We start from the raw sequence: 21,305 nt of genomic DNA, 5'->3' as shown, positions 1-21,305 counted from the left end.
GATCGCTCGCTGCACTGCGTTTGGTTTGGCGTTGCGTTACGTTGCGCTACGCTGCGCTGAGAGCAGCGACCACGTTGCACGGATTTCGATAAATGACAACGAGAATTTCGAGCTCGTCACGCAGCGCGTGCCACACGTACTTTGCGCCGTGTGTACACATGCATTTTTATGTCGAATAACGGAGAGAGGCGATCGTACGAATTTAAGCGTTAAACTCGATATATCGCGCGTAAATAGCGATCGTTCGTACCACTGGCGTATGTATGTATCTCCGCTACGTGCTTCAAACGCCAACGGTGCTCTCCGATGACTCATCCGTATCGGATGTCAATGAGGAAAACTTTTTTTGTAACGTCTGTGAAATCGTTGCCCACCAGCGTTCACGCCGATGAGTAGTCTTACCATCCAGTATATACGGGGTAAGGCGCTCGAAATTGCCAGCCTGATTTACGTCGATATTTTACCACCTACGGAGGAAAACTGGTCGAGTGCGCACAAAAATCCATGAATTTCCCGTTCGAGAACATTCCGTGTAGTCGACCTAGCTTTTATTCTCGACAGAATTTTCCAGATCGAACTACACAATTTGCGTAAATCGATCTTTCTAGGCATCTCACGCGCGGACAAACGTCCTATTTAATATGTAGCAGAGGATCGAGTAACCATAACGATGCATTTTATAATTGATTTTATTCGGAAGTATTCGCTTTCTTCCTCGTTAATCGCCTTTTCATATCTTATTCGCACAAACGTCGTTGGGATCAGCTAGATGCGCCTGAAATGAGATAGGTCCATATCACGATAATCCGGCCTTTCGACGAAATGATGCCGTGACTCTTGCACGACCCATTTTTCTCGATAGGTAATATTGATGCAATCAAGGTGATAATTTCAAGCATCTCACCCTATATCCGAGGTATCTCCTCTCTCGCCTCGTAATTATCTATTACGATAAAACTACATCGGGGTCATACATAGGCGTAGAGAGGTGATCGCCGGATAGCGATAATGGTAGACGAAGTCGATCGAGAAAAAAAGATTTCGCTTTAATTTTGATAGAAATTCAGTTCGATCGTCCAGAGGGACAGGGACGAGAATCGCGACGAATTGACATCCGAGATAAAGGGATAAATCGCGTTTCTCGAAGGGGAGGACGGAAATCTATGGATAACACAGAAAAGCTAGCTGAGGGCCTCTTTCACCAATCTCGGTTAAAGCTAACCGAGAGATTAATCTATTGGAATTGACCAATTGCATTTGTTATTTCACACAACGGGCAATGCAATTGGTCAATTCCAATGGACTAACCGATTGGTTAGACTGGTGAAAGAGGTCCTGAAACGTGGAAGTGGAGTGCCGACGTGCGTTAAAGAGGGGTTAGCGCGGGGGAGGAGAGGGCACGAAGGGAGAGGAGGGGCGGCGAAAGGGGTCATGTGCATCGTGGCACAGTACAGCACAGTATGGAGATATTGCGAAAGCGAGCGATCGTGACGAAATAATTGCGTGAACATCCGATTTCGATGACGATCGGCCGCCCTCCTGATAATACATGGAATTTGCAACCTTTTGCGGAATTCTCGCTACGTTTTTCACGTTTATAGCTTCAGAACTCGGGAAGTCGGAAACTTCCGTTCTGTGGCGCGTTCCAAAACGCATCGGTTAAATCCTATCTTTTTATTCGCGAACCTAAAGCCTGTTGCACGTGAAATACGTAACACTGGACAAGCATAAAGACCGATAAACCAATGAGAATCTCATAAATCAATATGGCGACTTTGTTCTGGATGCTCATTGGTCCCACGATTTTATGCTTCTTTCTAAATAATCAGAGAAGCACAAACTTACACCCTCGACGACTCTTATGAACGCCATTTCAGGCCCACAGCTGTTCGCTTGTAAACAAAACAGACAGAACTCCAATTATTACGATGGGTCGTGTGATATATTTGAGGTTATTTTGCACAGGACTGCGTTCGAAAACCGTATTACAGTAACTAAAAAGTTACAGTTTACGTTAAAAATACTGCAGTGCGGTTTTTACTGTAGTGCGGTTTTGGAATGCAATAAAATCAGCTGTGCCTAACATTCCCAATTCTGATTGGTGGCCGCTGTCAGCCAATCAGCATGCTAGTGCCAATTTATGTTTCTCTGATAATTATAGGACTCTACCCGAAATGCAACGCAACGTCAAACGTCAAATTAAAAAAGTTGACCGCAGTATGTATGGTGTATGAGGAAATGTATATGCATATGTAATGTACGTGTATTGGTAATGAGATTACTGGGTGGACTTTAAACGCGAAACAGTTATTCTGCTTCATCATTACGGGTGTTTTTTTTCGTTTGTTCAGTTTCTCTCGGCGCGTAAGTTGATAAGTACGTGTATTACGTCTGCGACTTGCACAAATCAGTCGGAGTGTCTTACGGTTGAAATCCTTCGTGCGCAAAAAGATGCAGGATCTACGATTTGACGGTCGAGTAGTCGTGGTGACAGGAGCAGGTGCAGGTAAATGATCTTTTTATTTTTTAAACATTTTTACACGTATCATACTTTTTTAACTAGCACCATATGCTCGTTTGGTTATATTTTATAATTATTTATTATCATATTCCTTAATGAATTGTTTAATGATTATTTTTATGTAAAATATAATTTAAAGGTTGGAAATATTTTTACGTAATAAAAATAAAATCCTTTTGTACTAAGAAAAAGTTTTTTTGCGATAAAGCAGTATCCAATATTTTTTTCAATTAGTTACTTAGTAAAGAAAAACTAAACAAATGATTTTTGTATTTTAAATACGAAAGTAGTGTTCAATTAGTTGAGAGTCTACCTAGCTATATATACTTTTTATGGAAGATAATGTGTAATATTTATATAATTTCTAGGATTGGGACGTACCTATGCCTTGTTGTTTGGATCTAGAGGAGCTAGCGTTGTTGTAAATGATTTAGGAAGCAGCAGACATGGAGATGGAAGCAGTACCAAAAGTGCAGACACTGTGGTTGAAGAAATTCGGCGAAATGGTAATTTGTATGATGTGTAATGTGTTTGATATAAAAAAGCTTGTGATATAATAGCTTGTGATATAATTTTATTAATTTTTTAATTTTCTTGATAATGAGATGAAATAATATGTTTTTTGTAAGAAATAGTTGGAATTCGTTTTTTTACAAATCCAATTTTTTATTAGTGATTAATATATAGCTGCTTTATAAGCTGTTTAAAATTATCTGATCAATTATAAACCAAGTCCCACTTCTTGGCGAAAGCTGAAGGTACAGATAAATAATATAATTATCTGACTTATGCAAAATATTTGAATAATTCTAATATATGCTAATCTATGTATAGGTAGAACTGTAAGAAACATCTAGTATATATTATGTACTAACTATAAACTATATACTGCATACACACATACACATATTTTATATATACCATATATACAAGAAAACATACATATTTGTTTTGCCATTAATCTTGTCATCATTTTTCATGTAAATTATGTACTTAAATAAACATGTATTATTTTATCTAAAAAAATGATAGTATTTTAAAATAAATACATAAATCATATAAAATTTGAGTTAGAATAAAAAGTTTGTCTTTTAATTAAAATTCAAAGACTATGTTTAGATATTTGTGCAGAGATTTATTGAGTCACATATGTAAAACTACAAACTTTTGTTCTAACCCAATATATAATACATAATTTTGTGTGTAACTTTTGTGTTTTTCCAAAGCAATTGTGTATATGTTCATTTTTGGAATTTTCCTTTTTGTACAATTATTCAAGTAATTTGTATAATATTTAAAATTAACATCTCATGTTGAACTATCTCTGTATGCATTATATTACTTTCTGGAATAATTAAATGATAAGCAAATAATAATCTTTAGGAGGCAAAGCTGTCGCGAATTATGATTCCGTGCTGGACGGCGCAAAAATCATTAAAACTGCAATCGACACATTCGGCCGCATTGATGTAGTCGTTAATAATGCCGGTATTCTGCGCGATGTATCATTTGCAAAGATGACGGACGCTCAATGGGGTATGTATATGTTATAAAATATAATATTAGCAATTTCTTTGTATTTGTATCATGATTTTTAAAATTTTTCATATATCTATACATGATCACATAATTTTTTTTAGACATGATACACAACGTCCATCTGAAAGGTGCAATGAAAACGACTCAAGCAGCATGGCCGTACTTTATCAAACAGAATTACGGCCGTGTAATTTTTACGTCAAGCAACAGCGGCCTCTATGGAAACTTTGGCCAATCCAATTACAGCTCGGCGAAACTTGGTCTCGTAGGATTAGCTAACACGTTGGCTATTGAAGGCTCAAAAAAAAATATTTACACCAACGTTATAGTACCCACTGCTGGTTCGCGTTTAACTGAAGATATTCTTCCACCGGGTGAGGAATCGTCAGTGATACCTATTTTATAATTATCTCCATAAATTGGAAAATTAATTTATATGAAATTTTTCGCAGATTTCTATGAGCAATTGAAGCCCGAGTTGATAGCACCCGTTGTTTTTTGGTTGTGCCACGAAAATTGTGCAGAAAATGGCTCGATAATTGAAGCGGCATTAGGTTGGGCTGGCAAATGTAAGTATCAATTAGTAAAGATGTTCAGTAGTTCCTACAGTTGGTAACTTTTATTAAAGAAATTAAATTTTTTTACGAATAAATATATAATCAGCTTTAAAACTTATTATTGAATGTTTGAAATATGTACATATTTATTTTACATTCTTATAAGAAAAAAAGATATAGAATAAATATTTTTATACTTTATATTTTTATTTTTTGTTAGAATGAGAATACAAATAATGCAAAAACAGATAAAGGATAACATGTTTGAATTATATAGGTCACATAATCCGCTCTTCGGGTTGCGTTTTGCGGCAAAATTTATTAGACAACGTTACACCAGAAAATGTGCGAGATAATTGGTCGAAAATAACAGACATGACTTCAGCAAAGCGATTTAATTCGCTCCAGGTAAAAGAGTGTAGTACACCTATCTATATTTAACTTGACGAATTCTTATCTCTTGGAATTTCTATTCAGGAAGTAACGGGAGAACTGTTTAGTTGTCTCGAGAGCACGAAAAATGGTACTCCTTCAAATGAAGTAAGTCGCATTCTGTAAAATCTTTGTTGATCATAGAACATATTTTTATTCTATTTTTCGATAATATGTTCACAGGTAGACCATGTTATGAGGAATGATTATAATTTCCGTGATTCTATATTGTACGCGCTCGGAGGTACGTTAAACAGACTGAATATACCTATAATATATTCATGTTAACTTACATAAACTAATAGGGGGTTTTATATTTCAGTTGGAGCTACAATTGAAGAACCAACTGATATGCGTTACTTGTATGAAAATTCCGACGAGTTTGCCATTTTACCTACTTTCTACGTTTTGTATGGACCTATGGGATGCATGACTTCTTCTCTTATGCAAGACGCTCTTCCATTTACAACTGTTGATCCAACACAAGTATGACTATGGACTTTTTTGAACCTTTGTATTATTTTATTTGCTATTCCCAAATTTATATACGAATACTTTATATTACATTGGTATTTGTAGATACTTCATGGCGAGCAATATCTAGAGGTTTATAAGCAATTGCCTACGGAAGCTACGGTGGAGACGCGCTTTAAAATTCAAGATGTCTTGGACAAAGGAAAAGGCGCTGTTGTCTTAATTCAACGTATGCAAATTTTATAATTAATTTAATCAAATACGATTGGATCATTACGATTCTAATTAATGTACATATTCATTTAAGAGTATCATTCGTGATACGAATACAATATTAATGATTAATCTCATTAATGTAAAATATTTGTGTATGACAAGTATGAAAAATTGCGATAATCCATATGTTTAGCGTAAATGCTATGTGTAATACGTTTCATACTTCTTTAGATGATACTTACAATACAGCAAACGGAGAGAAGTTATCAACAGGACAGATGTCTACATTTATCGTTGGTTCAGGTAATTTTAAAGGAAAACGGACGTCAACATTTCTTATTCCAACCGTTGACCCTCCCACTCGAAGTCCAGATGCAACGGTTACGCAGCAGACTAATGTTGACCAGGTAAAAAAAAAAGAAAAAAATATATGCTGGATATATTCTTATCAAAATTAGAATTTATATCTTAAAAAATACATGAAAATACACTTAAATAAATAACATTAATAAACTTTAAAACTAGAAAGCTGTTTTAAAAAGTAAATTTATCATATCACATTTATTTTTAAAATTAAGTAATTTTATTTCATTTTTCGCGCATTTATAAATTTAACGAAAATATTATTTAAATTTAAAGTGTCTTTGTATACATTTGTACATAAGTTATATGTGTATGCCAACTTGTGTCACATATTTTTACAGGCTGCTTTGTACAGATTAAGTGGAGATTATAATCCTTTGCATATTGACCCTAATATCTCCATGATGGCGGGATTCAAAAAGCCAATACTGCATGGGTTGTGCTCTCTGGGATTTTCTGTTCGCCATGTTCTTCAGACTTATGCTGCTGGAGATCCACATTTATTCAAATCTATTAAGGTATAATTGTTATTAAGAAAATGATATTTACAAAGTTTCAAGGTGAACTTCTTACTTCAAGTTAGATGCAAACTAATTGATAATGCAAATTGTAGAATATAAATTTGTTTGTCACGATGACTATGTGCACTCGTCAAAACAAACTGCATGTTCATTGCATAATATAAAATTTGTGTTAATTTAGAAAGATAAGATTTAGGTGTATTTATGGAAAATTTTGCATTTTGCATTTTTGTTTTACAAGTGTTCGTACTCTGTTTAAACCGAACGTGAAGTCATGATGATAAGTAAATATTTTTACTTCAAGAATGAAAAAAAAAGATTCTCTCTGAGAAAGAAAAAAAATATTATTTTGCTATTTTAAATAATGATATTGACAATATTTGAAAGTCACCTTTGTAAGATTATATATTTTTTAATAGAAATATTGTAATAAATTTGATTTTTATTTTAAAATTTTTTGTTTTAAAAATGCTCAGGAAAGAAAACGAGATTTTTTCTTTTTTTTTCTTACATTTTTGCACGCGTCAAAATCAAAATTCAATGCTGGTCCATTGCGGTTCGGCAATGATAACACGGCGATATTATAGCGTAACCATAAAATATTAAAAATAACTTTTAATAAGTCTTAAGCTTTGTGTACACGATGCTAAAAGTTGGTCCAAGACTAATCGCATTTGAATAATTAGGTCAACTGATTAATGCGATTGGTCAATTCTTTCTGTTCGAAATATCGGAACGATTTCTAGTATCGTGGATGCAAGACTTTATAGCAAAAAGTTTATGAACGAGATACGAGATACTCGCGTATCTTAATTATCATAGTAATATGTAGAAAATGCGCACTCATCTGTTGCGCAGATGTTAAAAATAGCAGCAGATAATATGTAAAGCGTGATACGACACTTAGTGATCATATGGCCGAGAGATTTTACACAGTTACATCAACGTTGAACAGCATTAAGTTCGGGTAATTTATTAAGTATTTTTCATATATCATAACAAGTAAATATTTAATATAATAATATAATATAGCGATAAGCACACATAATAATATAAATTTAAAAAATATACAATTATATAGTAAGAAATCTAGATATTTAGGATGACAAGGTCTACAAGTTAAAATTGATCAATTTAGTCATTGAATCCGTTGATGGGACAATAAATGCAATAAAACTTAATAATAACTTAATAAAAACTTAATAAGTTCGTGCTAATGCATTAATAATCTTATACTATGTTTTACCTTGACCATGACTGTCCATTTTACATTGCTTACCTTTGTCCATGTTATCAGTTCTGATTGAATCGTCTTAGTGAACATATCATTTTATCTGTTTACGCAGTTTTATTCGTGATAAAGAAGATTAGTGTTTCAGTATGATATTTTATATGGACATCCTCGCGTTATGTAACATTATATTAAAATATTCTAGGTGAGATTTGCGAAGCCGGTTATACCAGGTCAGACTCTACGTACTGATATGTGGCGCAACGGTAACAGAATACATTTTCAAACATCTATCGTTGAGACTGGAATGCCAGTTAACACAGGTCAGTCATTATCGCAGAATTTATTTGTAAAACAATGTTTTTCTTTTGTTTGGATATTTAAAACAATTCGACATTCAATATGATCAGATAAGATATAAACACTTGTTTACGTGTAGCATATAAATTTGAATATTTTTAAAGATTTCAAAACTTGATTAATGAAAAACAGTGAACATAGGAGGTGGATTATTTAAAATACTTTCAAATACTCATTTATATATAATCATTAAAAATTTTTTATAATACATCTTAAAACATTATACTTTATTTATTATTTTAATAATTCCATCTTTGGTCTTAGGAGTGGCGAGATAAAAATAGATAATTTTATTTTGCAGGTGCTTACGTTGATCTATTGGAAGTTAAAATGGGAATACCACGAACAAATCCGTGTTCTGGAAAGACAGATATGGAGAGTGATGCTATATTTGTGACTATTGCGGAAAAAGTAAAAGAAAATCCGGGCGAAGCTAAAAAAGTTAATGCAGTTTTTCTTTACAATATTACTGACAATGGGAAACAAGCATCCGAATGGAGTAAGTAGCTTCAGAAATTTATGATAACGTCTCTGAGAAATGACCAGGGTCGGGAAGAAATGTGTTACTTGAAACGCCATAACAAACCGTTTTTGTTACTTTTTTTATATCTGTAATAGTAACGAATTCAGCCGTTACTTTTATCGTTACTTTAGTGCCTTATTATTTATTCAATAATCGCGTATTAGAGTCTTGATTGGATACAAATATTCAAAATACATATTTCTATTTGAATCAAATAGCAATGAATTAAAAAAAAAAAAAAAAAAAATAATGCGCAATGTACATACAATTGGAAAATGTTCTTAAATATATAATTGATCATTAAATTAATTTAAAATTGGAATTTTCTATTGATCAATGATGTTTGATTAATCATCACTTATAATCAATCACAATCATTCAAATGTGATTACGGATTGCAATTGTAATAAGATTCAGTGAAAGAATCATATTCTTGAGTGTACATGGAATGCTTTTTATCACGCAATAAATGCGGGTTTTATTTCATATTAAAGGATTCCACACGATTTGAAAAAAAAAACATCCACAAATTTTAATGTTTTAGTTTCCTGACGAAAATTCAATTGATTAATGTTTTTTTTTTTTCCATAAATTGTACGTGATTCTTTCAAAACTTTGTATTTATTGTTGTAAAAGAACTTAAAATCTCTTTTGTTAAATATATTGTTGAAAAAAATTTGCATTTAATTTTTAGATTTAAAATGTGACGAGATTTAAAATCTAAAAACAATGTTTAATTTAAACTTCTATAAAAATTGTATAGTATAAAAATAGTAAAAAGTAAATATGATATTAATATAAAAGATTAGAAAAATTATTTGACAGTTTAATAGGTATAAGGTAACGAAAAAGTAACTAAAGTAACTTATTTTCAAAGCAATGAGTTGCTTTTTACAAGAAGTAACGTTAACGCGTTATTTTTTTAATGTAGCGTTCCCAATCCTGGAAATGATATATTTAAGCTGTGTATTCTAAATTACGGAACCATTTAATATCGATTAAGGCTCCTGCCTACTTGCTATAAGTGAGAAATCACATATAAAAATTTCCGTCGTAGCATTTGTAAGGAAAGGGAATTTGGATAACGAAATCGCTTTAAAACATTTAAATAAAAATGGACCTTGACTATCTTTTTTTCCATCCAACAGTCAGTAAAAAAGCACTTAAATCGCTTTAAAACATTTAAATAAAAATGGACCTTGACTATCTTTTTTTCCATCCAACAGTCAGTAAAAAAGCACTTAAAGTAAAGCCTATTCAGACAGGAAAACACATGGACATAGCTATTGAAATGAGTGAAAAATATGTTTTTATGTATAAAATTCAAAGAAACTTTACTCGCGGTCCATTTTTACGAATTTGGTAAATACGAGACGAGTCACATTTTTACAATGAAACACATAATAATGAAATGACATGTGCGACAAAATTTCATCGTCAATCTGTCACGTTCCATGCCTATTAGTTCTAATTTTATCGGTACGTCGCTATATTGTCAACGCGGAGTTCTTGACTGAGGCGCCTGGAGCCTTAAGATAACAATACGTCGATCGCTGTATCCTACATAAGTAATTTTCGCTTTTCTTGATAGCTCTCGATTTAAAGAAGGGTGAAGTGTACAAAGGAAAACCTAAATCTGGAAAAGCTGATGCGACACTCACTGTAGAAGATAAAGATATGGTTGAAATCGTAAGTTAATTATAAAAATAAAAGTGTATCCTTTATCCTGTTTTTTCTAAACATTATCTTATAATCATAATATTGTTGCAGGCATTGGGGAAATTAAATCCACAGATGGCATTTATGCGTGGGAAATTAAAGATAACCGGAAATATTATGCTTACACAAAAATTGAAGACTCTTATGGATGCTAATAAATCAAAATTGTGATTTTCTAAATATTTTTATGGTTGTCGAAGTAACGTAATATACGCAATTAAAGACTACTGTAAATTACGAATTTATACAAAGAATCGGTTTTACCAACACCACTAAAATGATTGACCAATTAATTGTCAACATTGTTTAATTGTTGTTCATTGATTAGTTATTGTTGGTCATTCCCACAACATTCCTAAAAGGTCATTCCCACAACATTCCTAACAGCAAATGCGATTAGTCAATTCTTATGAAAAAAATCAAAATTAATTGGGTGACCAATTTAATGGTATTGATGAAACCGACTCAAAGTATTAATGGAAATGTTTGTATAGGTTGAGGGTATTCATATTCTCATATATATGTTGTTATTATTTGTTTCAATAGAAACTTTTATAACGAATTTGTTGCAGTTTGGGAAAAATATTGATTTTATGACTTTATATATATAATATATATATAGCTACATTGTAATACATTTATAATAAAGCTATCAATTGAAGATTATGGATCATTTTCTATAAAAATGATGAAGCGTACAAAAATCTAATTCTAACCGGTAGAATAAAAAGAAATGTAAATGTTTCATTTTTCAAATATGTAGATGTAAACATTTATATTAGATATGTATAAAGATTTTGCATATGTATGTATATACACGACGTAAGAGAATTTTGATCTATACACAAAGAAAGTATACTTTAAAAATAATCGTTAAGGACAAAATGTACAAGAGTCATACAGATAAAGTATGTGAAGAGAATCTTTGGTTTAATATAGGTCTTAATAATTATAATCGTACGATGTATTCTCCAAACTAAATGCAGTTTAGTTTCAAAGAATGCAACAGAGCTTTCTCGATGGCGGCTTTTTCAGAACGGCTTTAATAGCTTCCATAAAAACCTCTTCGAGACCCTCCTGTTTTATTGCAGAACATTCCACATACTTAACTGCCTTGATTTTTTTTCTCATTTTGTTACAATCTCGCGGACTGACAATATCCATAGCTTCTTGATTTCTAAGATCTGCCTTGGTACCTAACATAAAAAAAAACATTTATGTAAACTAATGGAAAATAAATTTATACAAAATATTTATTCTATGTTTATATTTTGACAAATTAAAAGATGTGTAAAAAAATATTAACTACGTAAAAAAGAAAACTAACAAGAGAACCTCGTAAAGTGAGAAATTCAGAATTTAATAAAACTTGGCATAAAAATGTAGAGCAGATAAATATATGAATTAAAAAATTTTTTTTCAGTTATGAATAAAAAAGATGAAGAAACTTTTGCCTTTTTTAAATATATGTCGTAAACTAAACGAAATATCAAAACATATTTTATACCAAAGTTTTAGAGCAAAACTATCTCTATTCAACTACATTGTTTATTTTCCAAAAAAATTTTTTTCAAAAATTCACCTTTTATACTCACTACTGATTATTTATTGTATTAAAATTCCAATTTTAATGCAACTTGAAACAAATGTAGAGGGAGTAAACACATGAACTTGTAAATTTTCAGTTACAGCTAAAAAACTGTTCAAAGGGGTGAAACCATCCCTCAAAGGTAAAAAGACTTGCTTTTTTTCAATATATCTTGTAAAGTAAATAAAATATCACAAAATATTTTACATCAAAGTTTCACAGTACAAATATGTAACTACTCTATTTATTTTTCTAAAAAAATTTTTTTCAAAAATTCAACTTTTATATATAATAGTAATAACATAGTATAATACAAAAGTATAATACAATAAAGTTAAGATAATTTCATTTTACGTGTATCTATGTGTTCATAACTAATTTATTTGTTCAAACTATTTTTTAGCTGCAATTAAAAATTTCTAAATTTATTATACCCTCTATATTTATGCCAAGTTTCATTAAAAATTGAAATTTTAATGCAATAAATAATCTGTAAATAGAGAGTATAAAGAATAAATTTTGGAAAAAAATGTTTCTGAAAAATTAATAGCGTCAAATAGTTAAATAAAAATATTTTTGCTGTGAAACTTTGATATAAAACATCTTTTGATATGTCGTTTAGTTTACAATACATATTTCAAAAAGGCAAAAGTCTTTTTAGCCACAACTGAAAATTTCTAAATTCACGTATTTATCTCCTTTATATTTATACCAAATTTCATTTAAAATCTGAATTTCGTACTTTGCGAGGTTCCCTTGTAAGTAATCAAAAAATAAAATGTTTCATTTTTTTAAATATTTATATTTTTTCATACTTTACGTAAAAGAAATCCTTTTAATTCTGTTCTACGTATAAAATGTACACACTTACCCACGAGTACAATCGGCACATTGGGACAATACGCTTTGATCTCTGGATGCCATTTACTCGCTATGTTTTCGAAAGAACTACGGGCACTTACGGAGAAACAGACCAGGAAACAGTCAGTCTGCAAGTAAGAAAATATAAATGAAAGACTGGTGGACATATATGAATAATCTAATGATTTTTTTTCTTCTTTGAGAACGTTAAAGATGAATAAGCGATTCTATTATTTGGAAATAGACGGGTTATCACGTACGTTTGGATACGACAGCGGTCGAAGCCTCTCATAATCTTCTTGACCAGCCGTGTCCCATAATGTCATTTCGAACTGTTGTCCGCCCATACATAAGCTATCGACGTAGTTATCAAATCTGTAAACGGAAAAATAACCAAAACGATAGATGACAATCATATTTAACATATAAAATTAATATTTTGAAAATTTTACATTTTTTAATATAAGAAACAAAAGAAGAAATAAGATAAAAGCATATATATATATTATATAAATATAAACAGATTTAGGATACTCTATCAGCAAAGTAACTGCTGTTAAGAGTAACGTTATACATTATGTTGCGATACTTACACAGTAGGTACATATTCCGTTGGAAATTCCTTCTTTGTGTACGTGATAAGCATACATGTCTTGCCAACCATGCCATCGCCGACGGTCGTAATTTTAATCGGCCTGTTTCGAGACGTCATCCTCGTTTCTTCTGTAAAATAAAAGCATGTTAATTACATTATTTCGAGACGTTGCGTCATCGTTATTTACAGATTGGCAGTCTTATCAAAAAATATTTCACGATCTTAACGTATCAATTTTCTTTTATATCTTAAAGGGAAGAACAAAATTTATATGAAATGAGTTTATTTTTTCAGTGGAGCCTCATTTTTTGTCCTCTGTTTGATAAACTGCTCGGTGATGCGGTGAGTTCCGTCACTCCTTAAACTGAAAAGAAAGCAATAGACGCATCCGGCCGCTGTACGGTACCAAGGCTATCCTTCAAGTTATACATCGTATCGCCTATCAATGAAATAAAAGCCATTTCATTTCTTCACTGTTAAACTAATAATTATACCATCTCATAGTTATCGATATTTTAATGTATTTTTGTGATAATTTACAGAGGAAGATTTGCAAGTGTTTCTTTTCGTTCTGTTAAATTTTAAATTCATTAATTTTAAAAACTCTACAATAAGAGATCCATATTCTTTAAATAAATGTTTCGCATAGTCAAACGATCGATCAATGCGATTCCTATTCGTGAAATTATAATTTTTTGTACAAAAAAAATAACGATTGCAATTCGTTCATCGGTATTTGGAACGATTCTTTCGTGATCCAGCGAATGGAACAAATTTGAAATTATAGTGTGCCTTTCTTGCAAAACCAATCAGATTTTCGTTGCCTTCTCATCTAGATTCCACGTAAATTTATCTTTTATTTCTCTTCAAGCGGACTGATAAGCCAGAACCCGCAAACGTTTCTTTCGGTACAAGATGTGCTCGATATTCATTCGCGAGGGCTGTTCGTACATCGGGTTAGCGGAACTCGCTGGTATTTCTTATCGAATATGGTCATTATCAATGCGCCGTCCGGTCGACTCTCCGACTACACACGATTTGCCTGAATAGCAATGACAAGGATTGATAGTACGTCACGATAATTATTATCGCGGTCCATTCATACATGAACAGATTTATCTAACAATTACAACTTACATAGCTATATAGTAAGACTAATTATAATCCGCTTTATGTGTGTTTTATACAAGTTGATCCAAAATTGTCACAACTTTATCACATTTATTTCGATAAAGAGTAATCTAATCGGCTGAAATTATAGCTGCTAAATTAGTAATCTAATCTGCTAAAATGACAGCTTTTTCACAAAACTGTAAGTAGCTTCCTAGATTATGATTGTTGAATAAATATTGACGAAAGTGAAGGTATCCGCCGTCTGACTCATTACGTTATGGGATATAGCAATTGCTTAATTAAAACACGCGTGCAAGCTGGAGTCATGTTTCCTAATTTGTGTTAAGACCCGCCCTCGTGGCACCGAGGTCAATATACTTTCGCGACGATTTAAGTTTGCGTGTCAACCGTGAGGGACGAGAAAATCCATTTTTCTGTACTCATCCTCTTCCTCCACTAATGTAAATTTTTATCTGCTAGAAAAAGGAAAAGTAGATGTAATTAATAATTAACAAAAGTAGAATATAATATCGATTTTTTTTAAGCATAATCTTTCTAGACGTCTTTAAATGTTAGTTTTATAAATCATTGATTATCAGACATCCCTTGCGGGCAACCATAATAATTACACAGTTAAAAAAACCCTCAAGTTAATAACATGCGAAGGGAGTCACGACATTCACATTCCTTGCTGTTGTTTATCTTTCTTTGCTGTCCTTATAACGCCACATGTGTCGAACCTAAATAACATGCGCGATCGATCGACTGCGTAATTGAACGTAACGAAGCGATTTACATATAATATGAACACGCGATGCGTGTACATGAGTAATGAGGCACAAATTTGTATGAAGGGGGAAAGATATCGATACAGAAATGACACCCGACAAAGAGACGCGGTTACGCATAAAATTTTACAAATCATTTATACGTTCATTTTACGATACAAAATTTAATAAGAATAATTAACTTTAACTTATATAGAAGTCTATTGGATTAGAGAAAAATAATTTTAAAATTTGTTTCCGTATCTCGACGATACTTTTGAATAAGTTGCGTTTGAATAATTTCTTTTGTATGGACGATACAAAAAAAATTTAATATTCCTTATGCATCATATCTCTTTTTTTCTCTCTTTCAAAGAAAATATCTTGGAGAGAAGCAGCTGTAGACTGCAGAGCGTAATCAATGTGATTGTCACATCCTTTACGCGACAGGATATGGAGCAATAGTCAACGCTACGCGGTTATTTATCAGTTCATTGTCCTATTTCTTCCACGGAATTCTGGAAAACTTATCTACGTTATATTTTTCCTCCTCAAGAAAGACTCGTGTAAAGAGCGCTCCTGAGAAGCGTTGTTATGTAAAACGTACAACGCAGTTACCTGCGGATTAAAAATGATCGGTTCAACTTTTGCATTAGAAAAAAAGATTCTCTCGAGAAATTAATGGATCATTGCAGATGCTAACTCGGGCGATGTCACGCGAGCTACGCGAGCGAACGAGCGGGAGACCAAATAAAAAAGCGAGTTAATAAAAAAAGAATTAGAAATAGATTATATCGTTCAACAATATACACCGCAGAAAAATGTGGAATAATTTTCCGCGACCTTCATTTACGCTGCATAATTCGCATGTGAACATCGGTCGGAATGGTAAGGCGTCGAGAGTAACCAAAGGTGCGATAAAGAGATAAGATAATTAAAGAATAGATTACACAAGAAGAGAACGGTCTAGTCTAATCGTACCTTTTCGCTGACTTCACTCATTCAAAGACTTTCGTATTACTTATTTTACGTCAGCTCATTGAAATTCAAAGTTAACTTTCTCCATCAAATCATCGCACTGTGTCAATTTTCTCCACTGTACTTCATATTTCATTTAACTGTGTCGGTCAACATGAAAACAAAATATATTTTCGAAATGATAAAGAATGATCAATATCGTAATTTCCAAAAAGATTATTGAACATTACGTAATCCTTTTTATTAAAAAATTCATACTATGAAAACTAATGAAATGACGAGCGAAGTAATTTACAAATGTTTGAAATGAAAATATCAATTCTGCAAAAACACAATACATACAATTTTGTACTACTATTATTTAATTTACACATATATATTCGATTTCTTTTCAATTTTTAAGAGGGAAACTTTTAGTTGAGCGTTCAAAACTTACGAAACGGTTGGACGATCTGAAAAACTCCCGATTTATTTCCGTGTTTATCACATGACATCACTTGGAAATAAATTTCGCTCGTCGTCTCGTGACAAATGAATGATACGTGTATTACTCACCGTGAGATACGTCATGCGAGAAGAAAACACGCGTTAAACAACTGCACCGAGAACATTTCGTACATTGGTAGATTCGCAGTTACGAATTCTCATAGAGACAGCAACGTCACGGTCACGATGCGGAATACCGAACACGAAGGAAGGAAAACGGAAGGATGACGCGCGAGCGGCGCGTACGCTCGTCGCAGCGGTCGTTCGAGGACTACAGAAACGCGCACGTTTACAGTCTGTGACAGAGTGGCCGCAGGAAAAATTAGCTGACGTAGAGTATGACGACGATAGCGGAATGCAGCCTGAAACAATGAAGGTTTATGTGTCGAGATCCAATTGATTCACCTACCATCTAACGCATTTATAACCGTGTCAAAGATAAAAAGAAGAATGAGCCACTGTTATCTACATCGTGTATACTCACTGCAATTAAACTGAAGCTAAAGGACAAAAGAGGGAGGACGAAAACCTAAAATCGTCGTTGGAGTACCTAAAATATTATAAATATATTAGTAAATTTGAAATATTTATCAATATATCAGTAAAATATTGCAGCGGATTGACATCATGCAACTATCTTCACCTCAAACTCATGTTCTTCTATGTACATGTATTGGGAACAAAAGTTGAACCATAAACAAAAAGATATAATTCTCTGGTCTCTAACAGATGTCTTGTGTGATTAAATATCTTACAAATATCTTCCAAGACGTTTTTCAGACGTTTGCAAATATGTTTTAGACAACTTTTAGTCATCTTGTAGAAATATATTGAAAGTACCTCTAATGTCTTTTAGATATCCACAAAATCTTAAGGTTCTTTGAGAAACTTGAAGAAAATATCTCGTGCCCTTACTTCTATCTGGCTCCATTAAAAGATTTTAAGAGAATTATATGCATCTAAATAACAATCGTTGGAATACCTAAAATATTATAAACATATTAGTAAATTTGAAATATTTATCAATATATTAATAAAATATTGCAGCAGACTGACATCACGCAACTATCTTCACCTCAAGCTCATGTTCTACTGTGTACGTGTATTAAGAACAAAAGTTGAATCATAAACAAAAAGATATAATTCTCTAGATTTCTAGCAGATATCTTGTGTCATAAATAGCTTAAAAATATCTTCCAAGATGTTTCAGACAACTTTTAGTCATCTTCTAGAAATATGTTGAAAGTTGTAAGCATTTCTAATAATCCACAAAATCTCGAGGTTCTCTGGGAAACTTGAAGAAAATATCTCATGCCCTTACCTCTATCTGACTCCATTAAAAGACCTTTATCTTTATTTATTTCTTTTTTGCTAACGTGGTCGCCATGACGATTGGACGCTCATCATTTCCATCCGTGGCGAGTATAAAAATACAATATTCGCATGTCGAACGCGACATTCTCCGGCGTTTGCATATAATGCTCCTGGATGACGCAAATACAGCCGAGATATACCTTGATTAACATCATATTCGTCCGCTTCGACGATGCCTGGCGATTGTTCAACCGATTTGGTACGAATGTTTACGACCGCCATACTTTCAATGCGAATACGCGCAATGTATCGTTACAATTATTTATTCATCGTTATTATAATCTTGCAAACTCGTCTGAACTCGTCTTGACTCGCAGGAATCGATCGCTTCTTCTGGCTTAAGAAAAAGAGCTTTTTCTCTCTCGCATTAACCTTATCAATCAGCCGCGCCAGACGCGCCTCACGTTCAAACGCTTATCCCCACCTTCGTGTAAATCCAGAAAGTTTAACCGTCGAACCCAAAATTACTACAATTTCTTACATCTCGAGTCGCCTCGCCATTGGTCGATTTGAAAACACTGACGCGACACGAAATCCACTAAACCGAGACAGATTAATGTTGGCGACATTGACTCCATTTCAATTTAAATTAAATGTTCTTAATTTGACAGAAAATTATAATTCTAAGAATTAGAAAAAATCGAAAGAGATTTAATTAAATCGAGATTAGAGTTAATCTGCATTATTAGAAACGAACGCGACAGAGCAAATCGAATGTTGAAAAGTCGTTTTTAAAAAGTCTCACGGAATCAATTGCGCCGCCATTGGTCGATTTCGAAAAGATTTGTTCGACTCGCCGCCGGTCGAAGACTGTCGATATATCGTCGCACGTTCGATAAACTCTGTTGCTCAGAAAAAAAAACGCGATCAACGAATAAAACATCCTTTCCCTTGTTTGAGATCTAATAAAATCTTCTCCGAGCACACGATCGGCTGTACAACGTCTCATGTGGAACAAATGAAATAAAAAACGTTCGGCGCCGAGTTTTAATTTCGCGTAAGAACGAGCGATTATAAACACGATTTCACGATCGTCTGGAACGCGTGGCCGGGCGTTCGAAATAATTTCCTAATTTTAATTAGGAATTATGTTAGGATATTAACATCGTGAACGTGTTAGCTACCGTCATTAGCGAGAACGAAGAGATGGAAAAATCCGAAAGCAGCCAGATGAATCTCGAGGAGACCGAAAGTCCGCAGAGATCAGAGATTAATTCTCACATCAAACAGGTGAAACATACGAGCGCCATGTATTGCGCAGTTAAATTGAAAAGATATTCGCAGCTCACAAAAATTTAATAAATATATTATATTATAAATTATTTTTCATAAATTAAATATTCCGCTTTTATGTTCCGAAAGAATTAATTGCATGATAAATGATATCATACATTTCAGTTTGAAACGTTGAAAAAATCAGTGGAGAAGTCCAACAAAGAGATACAGCACTGGAAGAATCAGAAATCCAAATTGCTCGAGAGCAATAACAACATCGAAGCAAATTTCGACATGTTGTCGCGGCAGGTGTTGGATATGGAGGAGAAGTTATCGGAGAATATGAGAATCCACATCGCGAAGAAGCAAGAAGTGAAGGATTTGCAAAACATGAGAGCGAACACGTCGAACAAACAGTGGTAAAAAAAAAAAAAAAAAAAACTGGACAATATCATCGTTAAATGTTAATCGTCAAATTTCAATCGTCGCTCAATTATAACAATGCAAAGTTTATACAGTTGAAAAACATATGAGCTAGAGTTTCTCTGCGGGGAAGGCCACTTTGAATTGATAATCGTCTGATTTCAGGAAGGACTGTTTGTCGGGAATAGGAAAATACGCGGAAGATTTTTGTCAATGGATTACAAATTACGTATGATTCTATTCAATTTTTACATGTTTTCCTTTATCACTTGTGGAATTCAAATCAATATAGATACCTACCCCACTGAAAAAAATCACGTGACAAAATCACATAATAAAATCACGTAACGAGTCACGTTAAATAAAATGTTCCAAATTAGTATGTGATTTTTGAAAATTATAAGGTTCGAAAAATTATGTGCTATTAAAAAATTATATTATTTTTAAAAAATTAGATAAATTTATATATGTAAATTTACCCACTTAAAAAAAATCGTGTGATTTCTTAATATTACGTAATTTTCAAAAATCACACGTTTTCAAAAATCACATACTGATTTGGAACATTTCATCACGTGATTTATATCATTAATTACGTGACTCGTTACTTGATTTTTTTCAGTAGGGTATCGTTCCGATAGATATGTGATACATGAATTATATCTTCTCTGATACGTTTGATTATTCGTAAAGAGAAGTTATTAATAACGTAAATAACGCAACAATTGCTTTATTCTTCAAGTCTAGACACGTTTTGATGAAGGATATCGAGAGTCATCAGAAAGAGTGCAGAAAAGTTGGCAACGAACTTGCGATTCTAAAGCAACAGTTGGATGATCTGACAAGGGACTGCGACGTGGATTACGTTGAAGCTAACGTGGACGATAATGATTTGTCGAACCTTAATAATATAATATCCGATGCCAGGTAGAAAAAATTAAGATACTCGTATACAAATGATTTGCGCACAATTGCTAAAACGTTAAGTTTTTTTTTATGCAGATCGGGCAACAGCAATCTAATGAGAAACATCAAATTGGAGGAGGACACGTTGAACAAGATAGAGGACAAGATAAAGCGAAGCAAAGTCGCACTTGACGAATTTAAGGCGAAAGAGAAAACCAATTTGCAGTAACATATTCAAGATTTGTTTCTCCTTTGGAATTGAAACGTTTTACGCATTTTAAAAAAGTACAAATTAAATGTAGTTGCTATATAAAATTAACTACTTAATTCACGACAAGTGATAACTTAATTAATTTACAATACTAATTTGTAGAATACACATTGAGCGATTTTAATTTAAATTAATATGTTAACTCTGGTATATATATTAAATATATATAAAGTACATTACAAATGTGATAATTGTATAATAATTGAATACAGAAATATAAGTACGTATTTTTCTATTTAGTTATACTTAATTTCCAAAAAAACGCTCCGAGA

At 32.7% G+C, this 21,305-nt stretch overlaps 3 protein-coding genes across 8 annotated transcripts; 2 read left to right on the top strand and 1 right to left on the bottom strand.

Moving 5' to 3' along the window:
* Positions 1-2,159: 2,159 nt before the first annotated feature.
* LOC105192979 (peroxisomal multifunctional enzyme type 2) lies at positions 2,160-11,117 on the top strand. 3 transcript variants are annotated; one of them, XM_011157284.3, is made up of 17 exons: positions 2,160-2,257; positions 2,352-2,506; positions 2,890-3,027; positions 3,905-4,057; positions 4,162-4,434; positions 4,513-4,629; positions 4,895-5,025; positions 5,095-5,157; positions 5,233-5,293; positions 5,372-5,535; positions 5,629-5,752; positions 5,971-6,146; positions 6,444-6,620; positions 8,060-8,177; positions 8,516-8,713; positions 10,329-10,426; positions 10,508-11,117. In XM_011157284.3, the coding sequence occupies exons 2-17, from the start codon at positions 2,452-2,454 to the stop codon at positions 10,625-10,627; spliced, it is 2,166 nt and encodes a 721-aa protein (XP_011155586.2). In that variant the 5' UTR covers positions 2,160-2,257; positions 2,352-2,451; the 3' UTR covers positions 10,628-11,117. The 3 variants fall into 3 exon arrangements, with proteins under 3 accessions (XP_011155586.2, XP_039302653.1, XP_039302654.1); XM_039446719.1 differs by lacking the exon at positions 2,160-2,257 and having other exon boundaries at positions 2,281-2,506; XM_039446720.1 differs by lacking the exons at positions 2,160-2,257; positions 2,352-2,506; positions 2,890-3,027; ... (8 more) ...; positions 5,971-6,146; positions 6,444-6,620 and adding an exon at positions 7,448-7,590.
* A 98-nt stretch (positions 11,118-11,215) lies between these two features.
* Positions 11,216-17,400, bottom strand: LOC105192980 (ras-like GTP-binding protein RhoL). Of its 4 annotated transcripts, XM_011157286.3 has the most exons (7): positions 17,329-17,400; positions 16,914-17,206; positions 16,362-16,498; positions 13,499-13,628; positions 13,166-13,280; positions 12,916-13,033; positions 11,216-11,652 (listed from the first exon to the last, which is right to left on the bottom strand). In XM_011157286.3, exons 4-7 carry the CDS (start codon positions 13,615-13,617, stop codon positions 11,450-11,452), a joined length of 555 nt encoding a protein of 184 aa, XP_011155588.1. In that variant the 5' UTR covers positions 13,618-13,628; positions 16,362-16,498; positions 16,914-17,206; positions 17,329-17,400; the 3' UTR covers positions 11,216-11,449. The 4 variants fall into 4 exon arrangements, with proteins under 4 accessions (XP_011155588.1, XP_011155590.1, XP_011155589.1 ...); XM_011157288.3 differs by lacking the exon at positions 16,362-16,498; XM_011157287.3 differs by lacking the exon at positions 17,329-17,400 and having other exon boundaries at positions 16,795-16,922.
* Positions 17,401-17,845: 445 nt separating this feature from the next.
* On the top strand, positions 17,846-21,216 carry LOC105192978. Its single transcript, XM_039446725.1, has 5 exons — positions 17,846-19,448; positions 19,617-19,852; positions 20,022-20,085; positions 20,599-20,783; positions 20,859-21,216. Exons 1-5 carry the CDS (start codon positions 19,365-19,367, stop codon positions 20,989-20,991), a joined length of 702 nt encoding a protein of 233 aa, XP_039302659.1. The 5' UTR covers positions 17,846-19,364; the 3' UTR covers positions 20,992-21,216.
* The last annotated feature ends 89 nt before the right edge of the window (positions 21,217-21,305 follow it).

This window comes from Solenopsis invicta, chromosome 3 (assembly GCF_016802725.1).
Source record: "Solenopsis invicta isolate M01_SB chromosome 3, UNIL_Sinv_3.0, whole genome shotgun sequence".
NCBI classification, from domain to species: domain Eukaryota; kingdom Metazoa; phylum Arthropoda; class Insecta; order Hymenoptera; family Formicidae; genus Solenopsis; species Solenopsis invicta.
The sequence above is the reverse complement of the archived record's forward strand: the minus strand, read 5'-3'. Positions and strand labels throughout refer to the sequence as shown.

Coding starts and splice junctions, on each gene's coding strand:
- LOC105192979 (XM_011157284.3), top strand. CDS start 2,452: ATGCAGGATCTACGATTTGACGGTCGAGTAGTCGTGGTGACAGGAGCA. Junction 4,058..4,161: donor GATGACGGACGCTCAATGGG/GTATGTATATGT, acceptor AATTTTTTTTAG/ACATGATACACAACGTCCAT. Junction 5,753..5,970: donor CGCTGTTGTCTTAATTCAAC/GTATGCAAATTT, acceptor ATACTTCTTTAG/ATGATACTTACAATACAGCA.
- LOC105192980 (XM_011157285.3), bottom strand. CDS start 16,852: ATGTCATGTGATAAACACGGAAATAAATCGGGAGTTTTTCAGATCGTC. Junction 13,629..16,794: donor TCAGATCGTCCAACCGTTTC/GTAAGTTTTGAA, acceptor TTTATTTTACAG/AAGAAACGAGGATGACGTCT. Junction 11,653..12,915: donor TGTGCCGATTGTACTCGTGG/GTAAGTGTGTAC, acceptor TTTTTATGTTAG/GTACCAAGGCAGATCTTAGA.
- LOC105192978 (XM_039446725.1), top strand. CDS start 19,365: ATGGAAAAATCCGAAAGCAGCCAGATGAATCTCGAGGAGACCGAAAGT. Junction 19,853..20,021: donor AACACGTCGAACAAACAGTG/GTAAAAAAAAAA, acceptor GTCTGATTTCAG/GAAGGACTGTTTGTCGGGAA. Junction 20,784..20,858: donor AATATAATATCCGATGCCAG/GTAGAAAAAATT, acceptor TTTTTTATGCAG/ATCGGGCAACAGCAATCTAA.